This window comes from Chiloscyllium plagiosum, unplaced genomic scaffold (genome assembly GCF_037043375.1).
Source record: "Chiloscyllium plagiosum isolate Xiang-an unplaced genomic scaffold, Cpla_swu_hap1 HiC_scaffold_1, whole genome shotgun sequence".
Classification (NCBI taxonomy): domain Eukaryota; kingdom Metazoa; phylum Chordata; class Chondrichthyes; order Orectolobiformes; family Hemiscylliidae; genus Chiloscyllium; species Chiloscyllium plagiosum.
This window is the reverse complement of record NW_028270139.1, coordinates 103207630-103227539: the sequence shown is the minus strand read 5'-3', so window position 1 is coordinate 103227539 and position 19910 is coordinate 103207630. Positions and strand designations below refer to the sequence as shown.

Genomic DNA, 19910 nt, shown 5'->3' with positions numbered 1-19910 from the left:
ACTGCACCTGTGGCAGGTAAACAAAATTACCATGAAGGAAAAGCGTATTAAACTACAACCTTAATTCTACATGTCATAGGTTTCGTCTCTCGAAGAGAGTAAAAGTTGCGATAGTCTTACCAAACGACAGGGCTGCTCTCTCATTAGACAGAGGTGACTAGTGGAGATCCAACCTGAGGGTCACCATGCCTCAGGCAAAGGGAGAGGTTGAGAAGAATCCTTCATGGTAATCTTGACCAGTGTGGAAATTGAAACCAATGGAGATGACTAGTAGCAGTGACCATCACACACCATGGAAACAAAATTCTGGCCTCACAATGAGCCAGAAAAAAATCTACTGAATCAAAACTAGGAATCTATGATTTAGGTCAATGACCAACAGCATAATTCTAATTTTATTGTAATCTGTAACCTCATGACCCTCAACCGATAATCAAGCCAGGGGTTCGATGAGGACTGCAGGCCAAGTAATCCAGGAAGTGGTCAAAAGATACCCAAAAATGAAGTACAACATGAAGAAGCAACAAAAATAAATACATGCTAATCATACAACAGACTTAGACAAGTAATTCCACAACCAACAAAATCAGGTCAACACATCAAGCCATGAAAGATGGATGACAACAAACTAACTAACTTCATGTAGTTTGAAATCTACTTTGTCCCCACTTTTAAAACTAGCAGAGCATGGATTTTTGATCTGATCTCCATCCATACGGAGTTTTAAATTTTCATATTAAGAACACTAGATGTTGTTTTGAGACCACACTTTAATATTACAGCTTCTGCCTTTTTCCCCATCCAAAAGAAAATTCTCAAAATTTAGTTCCTAACCTTGATCACACTACAATCAAGCTTCCATAACTAATCAAATGGAATTATTGCTTTTTTTTTTAAAAACAAAAAAGTGCTTCAAGGAGATGCAAACACATGAATAAGGAACAAGAGCTGGCCACTCGACACTTCGAGCTTGCTCTGCCATTCAATAAGATCGTGGCTGGTCAGATTTTAATCTCGACTCTACAATCTGTACATCTGATAATCTTTCATCATCTTGGTAATCAAGAGTCTATCTACTCTACCTTAAAATTATTTAAAGATTTTACATCCAGCGCCTTTTGAGGAAGGGAACTCCGAAGACTCAGTTTTAAATGGACTCTCCCTTATTTTTAAACTATCACTCGTAGTTCTAGATTCTTCCACAAGAGGAAACATCCTTTCAACATCCACTCGATTCGTCCATTCAGGATCTTATATAGGTAGTCCATGGGCTACGAACATGTTCTGTTCTGTAGTTCGTATGCAAATCAATTTGTATGCAAGTTGGAACACAATGCAGAACAGCAGATGTCTCTAAGTACAAGAAATGTTCTTATGTCAGATCTTTAAAATTACAAATATTGCGACTGCGTTAATAAGTACAAGCTTTCAAAGTTGGATGTTCGTTAATCAGGTATTCTCAATATGTTTTAGTTAAGTCACCTATGATTCATCTAAACGCAAAAAGATACAAGCTAAACAAGCTAGGCTTTCTACATAAGGCAATCTGCTCGTGATTCACAGTCTGAACCTTTTTCTATTTATCATCTTCCATTTCCCGAACTCTCCCTCAAGTCATTCCAATAGTTGAAAGTATAATGTACTGTAGGTATTGCCACTGGTCCCAGATGCATTTAAATAGAACTGTTCCCTCTTTTCACAGAATTGGTGTCAATGAATAAATCTTTTAGCCATGCATTTAAGATTCTAATCTACTTATAGGTATGTCCCTTGGTCTGTTCCAACATTTACTAAGACCATAGCTGATCTAAATGAAGCAGTGACAGGAGGTCACTGGGAGATTCAGGGAGCAGGTAGGGCCTATTTATTATGGCATTGATTGGGTCACAATCTACATGAAGAAATCTTAAAATTGCACTGTAAGTAGAATCACAAACATTGAATGCAAGGAAAAAAACATCAACGTTTTCCAAAGAATCAACAATGGAAATTAAAGTTATTTGTTCAACAAAAGCAAACCAGCATACAAGTAGTTTATTTTTGTCATGCATGACCATCACCTACATAGGGTGAGGCTGAAGAGGCTAGGGCTGTTTTCCCTGGAGCATCAAGGGCTGAGGGTGACCTTATAGAGGTTTCTAAAATCATAAGGAGCATGATTAGGGTAAATAGACAAGGTACTTTCCCTGGGGTGGAAGGGTCCAGAATTAGAGGGCGGTGCGTGTATGGAATGAGCTGCCAGAAGTAGTGGAGTCGGCTGGTACAATTACAACATTTAAAAAGCATCTGGATGGGTATATGAATAGGATGGGTTTAGAAGGATATGGCCCAAGTGCTGGAAAACGGGACTAGATTAATTTAAAATATCTGGTCGGTGTGGTCTGAAGGGTCTGTTTCCATGCTGTACATATCTATGACTCTATATAACTACATCATTTGTAGATTTGTAAAAAGCTTTTACTGTGCACCAGGGGAGTTTCTTACATTCTGGATCAGTGGTGCTGGAAGAGCACAGCAATTCAGGCAGCATCCGACGAGCAGCAAAATCGACCTTTCGGGCAAAAGCCCTTCATTCCTGACGAAGGGCTTTTGCCCGAAACGTCGATTTTGCTGCTCGTCGGATGCTGCCTGAATTGCTGTGCTCTTCCAGCACCACTGATCCAGAATCTGGTTTCCAGCATCTGCAGTCATTGTTTTTACCCCGGAGTTTCTTACATGCCATACCTCAAGCAAAAAGAATACAAAAATACTTGCCTGAAACTGCCAAATCCACGACTCTGCTGCAGTGTTTGTGCAAACATTTCATATTTTCGAATATCATTATCACTGACAGATCGGCGTGCATAGCGCATAGCTTCCTCAAAATGGTCCTTTCGTATTTCAGGAACTGGATCATCTTCTTCAACCTCCTGCATTTAAAGCCATTATGTATTTTAATCAGTCACTAACAGGTTTGGAATAAATAAAAGCAGATATTTAATATTTCATTAGTACAGTAGTTACTGATAACGGAGCACCTACCATAGCTGAAGGATTGCCTTGTCTTTCACGTTCTCGTCTGATTTCACTTTCAATCGATTCTCTGATTGCAAGTTTACAGGCTCGCTGACAGATTTCAGTCAAATCAGCTCCAGAAAATCCATTGGTGGTCTTAGCCAAATACTCCAAGTCAACTTCCTACAAAGTGACATTCATGGGACATTACAGCATGAACAAAATTGCCATGAATGCAAATAACTGCAAAGCTAATGATATAGTTTGGCAAATGAACACAGAATTTAGATCCCCAAATAAAGATGAAGTTCCTACATCAACAAGCATCTCAAAATAATCCTAGTTAAGGTTCAGTTTCTTAGTTAACACTTGCAAGTTGATAAGCTAAAAGCTCAATAGAATGCATTTCTCAATAATGAAATACCAGTAATCATATCTTAAAAATGACCATTATATGCTCACAATTTCCTCATACCCGATGCACTTTATTTGGGAAAAAAAAACTTAAGCAAGAATAGCCTTAAAGCACATGCACTATTAAAAGTTGAAATCCATGTACCACAAACAGGATGGCAAGGTGACGTATCAAACATCTGCTATTAAAAAAAATTCTGAAAACCAGGATCATGAAAATCTATATAGATACATGAGAGGTCTGACATTTTGGCGAAAAGAAGTATTTCTTCGAAAAGCATCTTAATGAGGTACATAGGCCCATGGGTGTGGGAGGACTAGCACACAAATCACAGTGGCAAGGAGGTTGGTAAGAAGATAAAAGATACTGTGCAAATCAAATACAGTAACTCCGGTTTATTTCTAGAGGGATTGAACTGAAAAGCAGAGAAGTTATGCCAAACTTCTTGTACATTGATTAGCCAAACAGTTAGTGAAGGGAGCAAGAAAAAAAAAGTAGTCAACAACACCTAGAGTAGTCAAGAGGGGGATCCCAAGGCAGAACAGTCTGATTTCATAGGGGACTGACCACCTTCTGACATCACAAAGGAGAACAGGTAGTTAATTCATTGGTGGGTATTTTGCTCAGTTACATTTTAAAACTTGGATGATTTTAGCAAATGTAAATTGCTGGTAGAAGAATATTAACTATTAGCTTATTAGACAAACTGCTGAGTATTGCTTATATCTCAAAAAGAAATTGTAACTGTGTTACAACTAAGGAAGAGATTCGGCTAAGAGAGCAAGAGCAGTTAAGGGCAAATTAGAATGCAACATCTCAAAAGGCAATCATTTCTGAATTGTCACCTGTGTCATGAACAATTGGACACAGGATAAATAAGTTCAGAGATAAATGCATGACAAAGACGAGAGAGAAATGGATTTCAGTTCATGGCACTGACTTCAATACTGGGGAAAACATGAGTTCTGTACCACTGGATCAGTTTTTAAATCGGTGTTGGGACCAGTACTCTTATGAATTGTATAACTAGGACTATAAGAGGAAGTGTGGTAAATCAAAGAGAAACAAGATAATAGAACTGGGTTGTAATTTGGGCAATGATACAGGAAAGGACAGGAGATCGAGCACAAATTTAACAGCGTAGCAGCAAATAACATCAGACATTGCAAAAATGGTAAAAACAAACAACAGAATTAAAGGTTCTGCATTTGAACATATGCAGCACTCATAACAAAACTGGTGAATTGTTAGCATAGTCAGAAATAAGCATGTATAACCTGAGAGCACAGCTGGGTCCTAAATACTGGGGAGAGTTGACATTTCAAAAAGACAAGCAGCAAGGAAAAGATGAGACAGATTATCAACTCAGGATATCATTAGTAGTAGTGAGTGATGATCTTAGCTCAAAATAGCAATACGTAGAATCAGATGGAGAATAAGAAATAGAAAAGTAATAAGACACTTGTGAGATTAGTCTATAAGCCCTCAGATGTGAGCGACATTAACAGGACAGACTATACAGGAACAAATGGGGTGGGCAAGAAAGGAACTGCAAGAATCATGAGTGACTTTAATCCACATGTAGACTACACAAATTAGATTGGAAAAGGCAACCTAAAAAATGAGTAATAAAAACAGAAGTTGCTGGAAAAACTCAGTAGGACTGGCAGCATATGTGAAGAGAAATCAGTTAGCATTCTGGGTCCGGTGACCCTTACTTCGAATTGAGCTATTCCAGCAACGTCTGTTTCTGTTTTATAGCATTCACAGTTCTTTCAGTTTCTAAGAAATGAGTTGATGAAGAGTTTCAAAGACAAGTTCTTTGATTATATGCGCTACCAATCAGGGAGCAGATTTTTCTAGAGACATGAAAGCAAGCAAATAGAAGAATCAAGAACAATATGGTAAAGGAGCCTCTAGGCAACAGCAACCAAAACAATCGCAGACTTATATGCTCAGCTTGAAGAGTTATTGTAAAGTCGCTGTTTTAGACCAACATTCACTATAATCGCATAAAAGCTCAGCTGGTCAAAGTCAACTGGGAACCTATGTTAAAAGGTAGTATAGTGGAAGTGCATCGGCAGACTTTTAAGAAGGTATTTACTAAGTGAAGATTTATCCTCTGGAGAAAGAAATACTTGGAGGCATCTGTCGAAATCTAATCTTTAAAAAGGAAGTATCAAATTGAAAGGTACATTGCAATTTATCAAAGATTAGTGGTAGATTTCAAGGACTAGGAAAAAAGTCAGAAAGGGAAAAAAAAATCAAGCTTCTCCTCTTCAAGCTGAAGATTTTAAAAAAGGAAGAAAATAGACAGGGAAAGCTAGGTTGTAATATAAAGAGAGAACAAGAGCTTCTAAAAGCATTTAAATAGGAAAAGAATCAAAGCCATGTTGAAAGAAAATTTGAGGAATTAACAATGCAAAATAGGAAACAGTGGAGGCTTTGAACATTTATTTTATACCTGTGTTCAGAAAAGGCGACTTGGAAAACTTCCCAGACACTTGAAAATGAACAGATGAAAAAAAAAATGGCATGAACTTAAAATGATCACCAACAGCAGGAAAAACATGGAAGTCTACTAGACTGGAAGTCTGACAAGCCCCAAGACCAGCCCCATTGTAGGAGCTTAGAATTGAATAGAGATAATACAGCATTGTTTATAATCATCCAAAATTCATTGGATTCTGGAAGGATTCCATCAGATTGGTAAATTGCTAATGTCATATTAATAAAGAAAGGAGGGAGGCAAAAAGCATGAACCAATAAGTTGGTTATCCGAACATCTGTCTTAGGGAAAAAAAACAAAAGAACCACAGATGCTGAGAATCAGAAACAAAACAGAAATTGCTGGAAAAGCTTAGCAGCTCTGTGGAAAGAAAGCAGAGTTAATGCTCTGAAGGGTCACTGGACCAGAAACATTAACTCTTGACAGATGCCGCCAGACTAGATGAGATTTTCCAGCAGTACGTCTTAGTGAAGTGGCTAGAATCTATTATCAGAGGTCCCACAGGATACTTAGAAAAGCAATGCGATCAGCAGACCAAAATGGTTTTGTGAAGGAGAAATGATGTTTAACTAACAATGAGGTTTTTCTTTGAGGATGTATCAAGCAAGTTGGATAAAGGGGAACCTGTAGATGCAGTGCACTTGGACTGCCAAAAGATACTGATAAGGTGCCAAATTAACAGTTACTGGACAAAATGGAAGTTCCTGGTGCAAGGGGCAAACATTTTGGTATTTGAAGTATAATGTCAAAAAATGGTTGAAAAGCAGTACTATATTTAAGTTGAAAGAGATTGCATAACTGAGATACAGAGGGACATAGATGTCCTGTTACACAACACAATAGTTTGCAGATATAGCAAGTGATTAGGTAGACAAATCGAATAATCTTGTTTATATTCTATCCTTCTTTCAACAAAAATAGGGAATTATTATTGCAGCTATATAGGACATGGAGAGACCACATCTAGCATACTGGTATATAATTTTGGCTTGAAATTGTGTTGCTGGAAAAGCGCAGCAGGTCAGGCAGCATCCAAGGAACAGGAGAATCAACGTTTCGGGCATATAGAAAATGTCAATTCTCCTGTTCCTTGGATGCTGCCTGATCTGCTGCGCTTTTCCAGCAACACATTTTCAGCTCTGATCTCCAGCATCTGCAGCCCTCACTTTCCCTCTATAATTTTGGTTCCATATTTGACAAAGGCCATAAGATGTGGGAGCAAAGATGGGCAATTGAGTCTGCTCCACCATTGAAGAGATCATAGCTGAACAGATAACATTCAGCTCCACTTTGCTGTCTTATCCTCATATTGCTCGATTGCCTGACTGATTAAAAACCTGTTTATCTCAGCCTTAAACATACTTACGGATGTAATCTTGACAGCCCTTTACTTGACAACAGAGTAATCACTTGCCCCATCCAGATTATTAATACTAATTGCAGGGAATAGTAGCCCCAACATTGGCATTCCACCAGTTACAGATGGCATCCTGAAAATGCTTCTTTTATCTCAAAACTCTGTTCTATTAGTTAGCAAATTCTCTGTGTGCTAATTTACGATCCCCATGATGAGGGTTATCTTATTAAGACAGCTTATGTTTGGTACCTTATTGAACACTTTTTGGAAATCTGATGATGCAAACATCTATTAATTTCCCTTTATCTATCCCACTTGTTACACCCTCAAAGAATTCTAATGAACTGATCAGGTACAATTTCCCCTTCATGAAACCATGCTGACCAGACTTTACAATATTATGCATTTTTAAATTCTTCACTACAGGTAGTTCTTCTATAACTCGATGGGCGCGTTCTTGTGCGACCCCACGCTATATAAAAATTGCATAATAAAAAATAGTACTTAGTGTTGACAATGCAATTGTGTTACAGCCACATGTTTTAAAAATTCATACTTTAGAAACGGTGCTCCCTATTTGTCAATGTTATAGCCAATTTGCATTGATGAAACACCAATTTGCATTGGTGGAATGTTCCTCCTGCAGGATGTTTGAGGTAGGGGTGACCACCGATACTCCTGCCGACTTCGTCTGCAGGAAATGCAGTCAGATCCTGCTCCTCACAGAACGGGTTAGGGAACTGGAACTGGAGTTGGATGAACTGAGGATTATTCGAGAGGCTGAGAGGGTGATTGATAGAAGCTACAGGGACATAGTTATGCCGGAGAACAGAGGTAGCTGGGTAACAGTTAGAGGTGGGAAGGGGAAGAAACAGGCAGTGCAGGGTTCCCCTGTGGTCGTTCCCCTAAAAAATAAGTATACAGCTTTGGAAACTGTTGGGGGGGACAGCGTTGCAGGTGTAAGCTGCAGTGAAGGGGTCTGTGGCTCTGAGACTCAGAAGGGAAAGGGGGAGAGGAGGAGAGCGCTAGTTATAGGGGACTCTCTAGTTAGAGGGACGGACAGGCGGTTCTGTGGACATGGGCGAGACTCATGGATGGTTTGTTGCGTCCCGGGTGCTAGGGTCCGAGACGTCTCAGACCGTGTCTTCAGAATCCTTAAGGGGGAGGGTGTGCAGCCAGAAGTCGTGGTACACATTGGCACCAACGACATAGGTAGGAAGAGGGGTGGGGAGGTCATTCAAGAGCTCAGGGAGTTAGGCTGGAAGCTAAAAGCTAGGACAGACAGAGTCGTCATCTCTGGGTTGTTGCCGGTGCCACGTGACAGTGAGGCAAAGAATAGGGAGAGAGTGCAGTTGAACACGTGGCTGCAAGGCTGGTGTAGGAGGGAGGGCTTCAGATATTTGGACAATTGGACTGCATTCTGGGGAAGGTGGGACCTGTACAAACAGGACGGGTTGCACCTTAACCAGAAGGGCACCAATATCCTGGGGGGTAGGTTTGCTAGCACTCTTCGGGGGGGTTTAAACTAATTTGGCAGGGGGATGGGATCCGGACTTGTAGTCCAGCAAGTAAGCTAGCTGTGTGTCAGGATGCCCAAGACTGTAGGGAGGCTGTGGAGAAGGTAGCACTGACAGGGACTACTTGCGGACACAGAGATGGGCTCAAGTGCGTATACTTCAACGCAAGGAGTATCAGAAATAAGGTGGGTGAACTTAAGGCGTGGATCGGTACCTGGGACTATGATGTTGTGGCCATCACGGAAACGTGGATAGATGAGGGACAGGAATAGCTGTTGGAGGTTCCTGGTTACAGGTGTTTCAGTAAGATTAGGGAGGGTGGGAAAAAAGGAGGGGGGGTGGCATTGCTAATTAGAAATGGTATAACGGCTGCAGAAAGGAAGTTTGAGGGGGATCTGCCTCTGGAGGTAGTATGGGCTGAAGTCAGAAATAGGAAAGGTGCAGTCACCTTGTTGGGTGTTTACTATAGGCCCCCCAATAGCAGCAAAGATGTGGAGAAACAGATTGGGAAACAGATTTTGGAAAGGTGCAGAAGCCACAGGGTCGTAGTCATGGGCGACTTCAACTTCCCAAATATTGATTGGAAGCTCTTCAGATCAAGTAGATTGGATGGGGCGGTGTTTGTGCAGTGTGTCCGGGAAGCTTTTCTAACGCAGTATGTAGATTGTCCAACCAGAGGGGAGGCCATATTGGATTTGGTACTCGGTAATGAACCGGGACAAGTGGTGGGCTTGTTAGTGGGTGAACATTTTGGTGATGGTGACCACAATTCTGTGACTTTCACCTTGGTTATGGAGAGAGATAGGTGCGCACAACAAGGTAGATTTTATAATTGGGGGAAGGGAAATTACGATGCTGTAAGGCAGGATTTGAGGAGCATACTTTGGGAGCATAGGCTGTCAGGGAAGGATGTGGTGGAAATGTGGAACTTTTTCAAAGAGCAGATACGACGTGTCCATGATATGTATGTACCTATCAGGCAGGAAAGAAATGGTCGTGTGAGGGAGCCTTGGTTGACGAGAGAGGTTGAATGTCTGGTAAAGAGGAAGGAGGAGGCTTACATAAGGTTGAGGAAACAGGATTCAGACAGAGCAGTGGAGGGATACAGGATAGCCAGAAGGGACCTGAAGAAAGGGATTAGGAGAGCTAAGAGAGGGCATGAAAAATCGTTGGCGGATAGGATCAAGGATAACCCCAAGGCATTTTATGCGTATGTGAGAAACCTGAGAATGACGAGAACGAGGGTAGGTCCGATCAAGGACAGTAGTGGAAGACTGTGTATTGAGTCGGAAGAGATAGGAGAGGTCTTGAACAAGTACTTCTCTTCAGTATTTACGAACGAGAGGGACCGTATTGTAGAAGAGGAGAGTGTGAAATGGACTGGTAAGCTAGAAGAGATACCTGTTAGGAAGGAAGATGTGTTGGACATTTTGAACAACTTGAGGATAGACAAGTCCCCCGGGCCTGACGGGATATATCCTAGGATTATGTGGGAAGCAAGAGAGGAAATTGCAGTACCGTTGGCAATGATCTTCTCGTCTTCACTGGCAACGGGGGTGGTACCAGGGGACTGGAGAGTAGCGAATGTTGTGCCCCTGTTCAAAAAAGGGAATAGGGATAACCCCGGGAATTACAGGCCTGTTAGTCTTACTTCTGTGGTAGGCAAAGTAATGGAAAGGGTACTGAGGGATAGGATTTATGAGTATCTGGAAAGACACTGCTTGATTAGGGACAGCCAGCACGGATTTGTGAAGGGTAGGTCTTGCCTTACAAGTCTTATTGAATTCTTCGAGGAGGTGACCAAGCATGTGGATGAGGGAAGAGCAGTGGATGTAGTGTACATGGATTTTAGTAAGGCATTTGATAAGGTTCCCCATGGTAGGCTTATGCGGAAAGTCAGGAGGCATGGGATAGAGGGAAATTTGGCCAATTGGATAGAAAACTGGCTAACCGGTCGAAGGCAGAGAGTGGTGGTAGATGGTAAATATTCAGCCTGGAGCCCAGTTACAAGTGGAGTTCCGCAGGGATCAGTTCTGGGTCCTCTGCTGTTTGTAATTTTTATTAATGACTTAGATGAGGGAGTCGAAGGGTGGGTCAGTAAATTTGCAGATGATACAAAGATAGGTGGAGTTGTGGACAGTGAGGAGGGCTGTTGTCGGCTGCAGAGGGACTTAGATATGATGCAGAGCTGGGCTGAGGAGTGGCAGATGGAGTTCAACCCTGCCAAGTGTGAGGTTGTCCATTTTGGAAGAACAAATAAGAATGCGGAATACAGGGTTAATGGTAGGGTTCTTAGTCAGGTGGAGGAACAGAGGGATCTTGGGGTCTATGTACATAGATCTTTGAAGGTTGCCACTCAGGTGGATAGAGTTTGTAAGAAGGCCTATGGAGTATTATCGTTCATTAGCAGAGGGATTGAATTCAAGAGTCGTGAAGTGATGTTGCAGCTGTACAGGACTTTGGTTAGGCCACAGTTGGAGTACTGTGTGCAGTTCTGGTCGCCTCACTTTAGGAAAGATGTGGAAGCTTTGGAGAGGGTGCAGAGAAGATTTACCAGGATGTTGCCTGGAATGGAGAGGAAGTCGCACGAGGATAGGTTGAGAGTTCTCGGCCTTTTCTCGTTGGAACGGCGAAGGATGAGGGGTGACTTGATAGAGGTTTATAAGATGATCAGAGGAATAGATAGAGTAGACAGTCAGAAACTTTTTCCCCGGGTACAACAGAGTGTTACAAGGGGACATAAATTTAAGGTGAAAGGTGGAAGGTATAGGGGAGATGTCAGGGGTGGGTTCTTTACCCAGAGAGTGGTGGGGGCATGGAATGCGCGGCCGGTGGGAGTGGTAGAGTCGGAATCATTGGCGACCTTTAAGCGGCATTTGGATAGGTACATGGATGGGTACTTAATCTAGGTTAGAAGTTCGGCACAACATCGTGGGCCGAAGGGCCTGTTCTGTGCTGTATTGTTCTATGTTCTATCTATGTTTATAGCAGAACGACCTGTATTACATCTTTTACATTAGACTCTAAAATGCTCCTATTCACAGATGTTAAGCTAACTAGCCTATAGTTTTGCATTCTTTCCTTTTTCATTAGGTTGACAGTTTTCCAACTGTTTTTCTCTTTCCAGAATCTAAGGATTCTTGGAAGATCCCCGCCACTCCATCCACGATCTCTATTATTACTTCCTTTAATATCCTAGGGTGCAGCCAAAGAGGTCCAGAGGATTTCTCGACCTTTCACCCCATTGCTTGAAGTAACTTTTCCCTAGTGATAACTATTAGAAGTATTTCTTGCCCACCTCTTGCCCTTTGGTTTAGTATTTCTGTAATTCTATTGATGTCCATCGGGAAGACTACTGTAAAGTATTCATTCAATTCCTTTATCTTTTCCCCATTATTGCTCCCCATTATTATTTCCTTAGCTTAAGTTTTCCAAGGGGCCTATCAGTTTGGTCTCTCTTCCTTATTAAATATTTAAAAGCAACTTGTTGCCTATTTTCATATTTCTTGCTAGCTTACTTAAAAGTTTACTTTTTCGCTCTGTAGTTTTTATTAGTCCTTTTCTTTATTGGCTTTTAAATTGCCACCTTGTATATCTTTTTCTTTCAATGTGATACTACACTCACTTTTCTTGGTTAACCACAATCAGTTTACCCTCTTTCTGAAATTCTTTTTCTGTGAATTTATTATGATTTACAAGCATTAGTAGCAATTCAGAGAAGGCTCATTCAACTGAACTCAATTCATTCATGATATGAAAGGTTACACAGCAGACCGGTTATTAGCGAAATTGTTGGGAGTCTATAATCAAGGATGGGGAAACTGTACACCTTGATAATTTTTCGTTAATCAGGGAGAACCAGCTGATAGCGAACCATGTCAAGCATGACCTGAGGTTTTGACTAAAGTAGTCGTCAGGGTGCTTTCCAGAAAGCATTGGATAAAATCCTACATAAAGAAGCTGTTAACGAACTTAGAAGTCCATGGAATTGAGGGCAAATTACTGATATGGCTCACAACTTCAATAATGGCTTAGAAAATCATATATCCACGTTTGCTGATGATACAAAGCTAGACAGCATTGTAGGTAGTGTGGATCACAGTATAAAATTACAAAGGGCTATTGATAGACTCTCAGTGGGCAAAACTATGCTGAATGTAATTCAATGTAAGCAAGTGAGATTATCCAGTTTGGATCAGAAACAGCATCAATCAGGGTACTTTCTAATATGACTCGAACTTAAACACAGCGGATGACCAAAGAGATGTGGACTGAGCTGCATTGATCTTGAAAATGTCAGGAGCAGGTACAGAAAATAATCAAGGAAGCTGATCTAATGTGACCTTTATATGTGGAGGACTGGACTACAAGGATATAGAAGTTACGCTGTAGTTATACAAAACTCTGATTCAGCCCCACTTTGAGTACTGAGCACAAATCTGGGCACCACGCCTTGGAGTATGGCATGGATTTACAAGAATGATACATTGACTTCAGGGGTTGTTTATAAGGAGATACTATACAAATTAGGCGTCTTTTCTTTACAATTTATAAAGTCGTCTTCTTCATTAAGATAGAGTGTGACAAGAGTTAAATCTGAGACTAGGTCCTAAACTTAGAGAAAGCTAGTATCACTCTTCTACAACTGCAAAGGTGACTTGTTAATTTTAATTCTGAGATGATAATCCCTTTGCGTATCAAAAATTTAAGGTATATGGGTCAAAGCAAAGTATATGGAGTTAGGCCACAGATCTCACTGAATGCTGGAACCGGCTCAGAAGGCTGAATGGCCTACTCCTGTTCCTATATTCTTATCCGCACTATGAAGAAAAGCTGAACAGGTTGGATTTATCTAATGGAATTTAAAATAAAGTTGAGAGATCCAAAAACGATCCTGAAGGTTCTTGACAAGATACATTTTGAGAGAATGCTTCCCCTTGTAGAAGAGACTAGAAACTAGTCAGTTTAAGAATAAAAGGTATCATTTTCAAGAGGGAGATTTTCTTTTTCCCTCTCAGACGATCATTAGATTGTGGGAAAACAGTGAAGTGGATAGGTGAATTTATTAAAGGTTGAGTTAGATTTTTGATAGGCAAGGAAACCATACAGAATGTGATGTAAGCCGGAAATTGAAGTCTAGATCACAACTAGATCAGCCATGATTTTATTGAAAAGAAGAGCAGGTTTTGTGGGCCAAATAACCTAGGCTGAAGAACAGGCATATGTAAAGCCACAATAATTCTTGAGATGAAACAAGGATGTACTATATATGCTATGTAAGCCTTTAAAAGTTGTGCACATTTCATGTCATATTTCTGATCAGATAGAAAAATTAAAAATTTCTCAAAACATGTTACAGTATAAGTTGTTAGCCTTATCAATAGCAGTTCTCGGTGCTGCGTTACTCCAAGGGAAAAAAAATTACAAGGTATTCAAGCATTGCTGCATTGTTGATGTTTTTGTCTCAATCTCATGAGGACAATTTACAAGAAATGCCAACTATCCTGATGAATAAAAGACAAAGGTCTTCAACAAAACATGTCTTTATTGAGCACTCAGGTGCTGTATTACCAAATGATTAAGACATTCTTTGATGTTAAATAATATTGGAATTTTAAATTAAATAAAATGCATACTTGCCTTAGCAATAGGAGACTTCCTCAAGTTAGCCTTCAAAATAGCACCACGAGATTTTTCATCAGGCAGTGGAATGTAAATCAGTTGGTCAAGGCGTCCAGGACGCAAAATTGCAGGATCAATAATATCTGGGCGGTTAGTTGCACCAATGATAAAGACATTCTTTTTGGTGGACATGCCATCCATTTCAGTCAGGATCTGATTTATAACACGATCAGCAGCACCACCACCATCACCAATGTTGCCACCACGAGCCTTAGCAATGGAATCAAGTTCATCAAAGAACAGCACACAGGGAGCAGCTTGACGGGCCTGAAAGAGAACATGGAGCTCCATATATATGTTACGTCCATTTAAACAAAGTTTAGTTGAAGATCATTTGGGTTTGGAGATAGACGACCTGTTCTGAAATTTAACAAACATTTACAATTATTTACATCTCAGGATTAATGGTTCTTATCACAAAGTTATAGGTTTTATTTATTGTCCATCCCTAGCTAACCTCAAAGGAGTGGTGAATTTCCTTTGTGAACAACTACAGTCCAGGTGGCCCAGGAAAGTGTTGCAGAAAAGGAAGGATTTTAACCCAGCAACAGTGAAGGACCAGTAATATATTTCCAAGTCAGAGTCATGTGCACCTTTTTATTTTGGGGAGAGGGTGCTGCAAATGAGAGGTGGATAGATTCTCTCCTGTCAGCAATGGTCATTGTCTGGGACTTAACATTTATGCCACACACCAGTCCACTTTTAAACACTACCCAGATCTGCTGCATGCACCCGTGTACCACTTTAATATCTGAGCAAGTGTACTGAACACTATCCAATCATTAGCAAATATCCCCACTGCTGACCTTATGATGGAGGCAAGGTCATCATGAAACACTGACTTTTGAGCCTAAGGAATTTCTACAACAGTGCCCTGGAGCTGACACAGCTGACTTCTAAAAACTACAAACACCTTCTTTAATGTGAAACAAGACAGCTAGCCATTTACCACTAGTGTTGTCTACAAATCATTCAACTCCTATTCATGCTGCCACTTTCACTTTTACTTTACAATCTTTACTGTTGCTGACAAACTTCTTATGCGGCATTTTTTTTCAACACTATTTAGAAGCTGACACAAACCAAATTAATGCACTACTCTCATGAACCCTGTTACTGATTTGTTGAAGGTAAAAGATAAAGGTGTTGGCTTTCCTGAATTTATCCACATTTGTGAAAGTTACTTCAAATATTTGTCCTAGATCATATCTAAATTCTTTTCCACATGGGTTACACAAACTGGCCTATACATTGCTGGGCCTACCTTTTGAGCATGGGTGTTAACATTTGCAATTCCCCCGCTTGCATCCCACCTTTGTACTTGAGGAGGACTCGAAGATTATGGCCAGTGCCACAAAGCTCCAAATTTACATTCCTCAGTATCTTTGGATTCATTGCACCTGGTCCTACTTTCTCTGCTTTTTATCAACTTTTAGCCCAGCTCAGTGCCTTAAGTAACTCTTCCTCATTCACAAGGCATCTTTTGTGTCTGTCTTTATTGGGTCAGCATCATCTACCTTGGCAAAGATCATTTCAGCCAGTACCTCTCCGTGTGCAAGGTCATGAGAAATGGCAGAGGAAGGTCATTTGGCAAACAAACCTATTGGAAGGGTCATGCCTAAGTCAGATTGTGACCTTATCTTCATTTCCTGCTTGCAACTAAACCTAGACGTCCCCAGCCAAACTCCACTTTGAATATATTCAACGACCCAGCCTCCATTACACTCTGTGGAACAGTATCCAAAAGACTAATGACCCTCAGAAGGAATTCTTCCTCATCATCTTATTTAGAAGACCCCTTATTTTCAACCTGTATTCCATAGGTCTATAATGTCCCACAAGAGGAAACATCCTTCCAGCATTTATCCTTTCAAGTCCCCTTCTAATCCTATGTGTTTCAATAAGACTCGCTTGTTCTTCTTCCTTTAGAACATCAACCTAGTGAACTTTCTTCAAAACGCTTCCAATGCATATACATCCCTTCTAACAACAACCAAAAAGATACATAATATTCCAGGCAGAGTCTCACCAATGCCCTCAATAGCTGTAGCATGATTTCCATAAGTTCTACTCCACGCCCCCATTCAATGTGTCTTCTCAGTCACTTGCAGTACCTATATACTGTACTTAACGTTTTGTGATACATGTACATGGCACCAAGATGCTTATATACTGCAGCATTTTGCAGTCTCTCTCCACCTAAATAATATTCTGCTTTTCTAATTTCTGTCAAAATGGTCCTGGTCCTCTCCCTGGTCCTGAATCAGTCCCACTTGTCCTTTTATCATTTGTAAGTTACTGGCTCCTTTCACGTCAGCTGCTCGTCTCTTCCCATCCTCATGCTTACAGTCGTAGAGTAATCTTAATGACATTTTTTTTTTTAAAAAACTATTCCTTTCAAGTTTCAAACCAGTTTTCAGATCAACCTGGCATTTGTTTAGGAATCCTTTTCCATACGAATCTGTCTTGTGGAATCCAGGAGCTCTGGAGTTGTTTTTCTCATTTTTCTCATGAGAATATATCTCAACCATATTCAAACTAATTCCTCCTGAAATGAAGTGCATTGGTCCATAGGCCATGAACGGTGGTGAACAATTCAACAACTCTTTGCTCTTACGGGAGCCATTACAGACTTGATGGTTCAAATGGCCTCCTCCTGTGCTATAAAATTCTGATTTTGTATCAATTTCATCTTCCATTCTTCACTCAATTGACCAGAACCAGATCCATTCTCAGGCCACTAAAATTTTCCCTCCCCGATTAATTATTTTCACTTTATACTGCTCCTTTTCTATAACAAATCTAAATCTTTCAATTGTGATTCATAATCTCCACCTCAAGAATTAGATTTAGCAATGCTTCTATTTGCCAGAAACATACGGATATAGTCACGCAACATACATGCAATTCTTGTTAAAAAACTAAAAGAACTGTAGATGCTGTAAATCAAAAACAAAAATTGCTGGAAAGGCTCAGAAGGTCTGGCAGCATCTGTTCTGAAGAAGGATCACTAGACACAAAATATTAACTCTATTTCTGTCCAGAGATACTGCCAGTCCTAAGCTTTTCCAGCAATCTATTTCTGGTTGCTCACAATTCTTCTCCATCACTGCACTTCCAGTATTTAGCATCCTAATACAGGATAAGGTGGCTCCCATTATACCTTTAAATTTATGTGCATTGAATTTCAGTGTATTTGTTTTTCTATATCGACAAGTAGTATAGTTTTAGAAGCTCTACTGTGTTTCTAAACTCTAATTAGTTTTGAGGTGTATAAAAAATAATCAGAGAAAAAGGACAGGATGGATAGCGACCAGTTGTTCCCCTTAGTTGAGGGTTTACAACAAGATATTATTTTAAGGTATAGGGCAAGAGGTTTCAAAGAGATTTCAGGACAAATGTTTTCACCCAGAGTGCTGGTGGGAATCTGGAATGCACTGCCTCTGAAGGTAGCTGAGACAGGAAACCTCAACCTTTAAAACAAAACTTGGATGAACACTGGAAATATCATAACATTCAAGGCCGTAAGCCAAGTGCCTGCCTAACTGGCTCCATCTCCATCTGCTCACTCCTTCCACACTCCACCACATTCCCTTACTCCCAGTCATCAGAAATACCATCTTTTCCTCACTACTATCAGTTCTGAAGAAAGGTCACTGGACTCAAAATATCAACTTTGCTTTCCCTCTATAGAACATAGAAGAATACAGCGCAGTACAGGCCCTTCGGCCCTCGATGTTGCGCCGATCCAAGCCCACCTAACCTACACTAGCCCACTATCCTCCATATGCCTATCCAATGCCCGCTTAAATGCCCATAATGAGGGAGAGTCCACCACTGCTACTGGCAGGGCATTCCATGAACTCACGACTCGCTGAGTAAATGGACCTGCTGAGTTTTGGTTTTTATTTCAGATCTTCAACATCCGCTGTTCTTCATTTTGTTTTAGGTTTAGCGTAGTTTTCTGTCAGTGTAGATTCGGTGGATCAAAGGGTCTCTTCTGTACTCTATGATTCTTTGATTCCATGTTTTGCATTGGAGACCAGTCTCCAACTTTAAGCACAAGGTAACTTTTTGAATTTAAGGGAAACCCAGAATCTAGTCCAAAGAAATGGATTAAATAGTTGATTTTTAGTGCAATATACATCTAAAACCAAGTATATTTAACTATTCTCTACTCAACAACTCTTAGTGTGACACTTATAACTGGACATTATCTGCCAGTGCCTTGAAGCCTGGGGTCAAGTTTGAGACTTAGCTGCATACAAAACATCAAACAACTGAAGCAGGTGCAATACTTAGACTTGGTTTTGGCTGCAATTATGGATGACTTTAATCTGCATACTCATTAGGCAAATCAAATCAGTAGCAACTCCATACAAGATGAATTCTTCGAGCATGTACGAAATGGTTTTCTGGATTAATAGGTTACGGAGACAACCAGAAGGCACAGGCCATCCTGAACTGGGTATTCTGTAGTGAGAAGGAAATATTTAGCAATCTAACTATGTAAGACCCCAAACAGAAAGTGACCATAATATGATGGAATTCTTCATTAAGCTGGGGTATGATACAGTTGATTCTGAGATAACAGTCCTGAATCCAAATCAAGAAAACTATAAAGCTATGAGGCGTGAGTTCGCTATGATAAATTGAGGAATGTTACTTCAAAGTATGATGGTGAATATGCAATGGCAAACACTTGAATGCACAGGTGATCTGCAACAACTGTTTGTTCCTGTCTAGCACAAAAGTGGAAGAGATGACCCAACCACGCTAACAAGGGAAATTAAGGTTACTTCTATATCCAAGGAAGCAGCATATAAGTTGATCAAAAACCCTGCAGCGCTGAGGACTGGGAGCAGTTAACATTTCAGCAAAGAAGACAGGGGATTGATTAAGAGGGAGAAAACAGTATGAGTGTACTTTATTGGCAGGGAACATACAAAGTGAGTAAAAGCTTCTATAAGCAGAGGATGTGGTGGAGGCTGGTACAATTGCAACATTTAAGAGGCATTTGGATGGGTATATGAATAGGAAGGGTTTGGAGGGATATGGACCGGGTGCTGGCAGATGGGACTAGACTGGGTTGGGATATCTGGTCGGCATGGATAGGTTGGACCGAAGGGTCTTTTTCCATGTTGTACATCTCTATGACTCAGTATGTGAAGAGAAAGCAAATATAGGTTCCTTACAGTCAAAAAAACAGTGAAAGTTATACTGGGGAACAAAGATGCAGACCAATCAAATACAAATTTGATTCTGTCTTCACAAAAGAGGTCAAAATGTTGAGATTAGATTACTTTAGATTACTTACAGTGTGGAAACACCAACAAGTCCACACCGACCCTCTGAAGAGCAACCCACCCAGACCCATTCCTCTAGATTTACCCCTTTCCCTAACATTACGGGCAATTTAACATGGCCAATTCACCT

At 40.5% G+C, this 19910-nt stretch overlaps 1 protein-coding gene across 1 annotated transcript in view; it reads right to left on the bottom strand.

Annotated features, from left to right (window-relative positions):
- vcp (valosin containing protein) overlaps window positions 1–19910 on the bottom strand; it is a 79212-nt gene that overhangs the window by 2829 nt on the left and 56473 nt on the right. Inside the window, exons 14-16 of the mRNA XM_087989506.1 lie at window positions 14429–14741; window positions 3022–3173; window positions 2755–2909 (exon numbers count right to left, since the gene is read on the bottom strand). Of these exons, the coding sequence (XP_087845632.1) occupies window positions 2755–2909; window positions 3022–3173; window positions 14429–14741 (620 nt within the window). The remainder of the gene's footprint in view (window positions 1–2754; window positions 2910–3021; window positions 3174–14428; window positions 14742–19910) is intronic.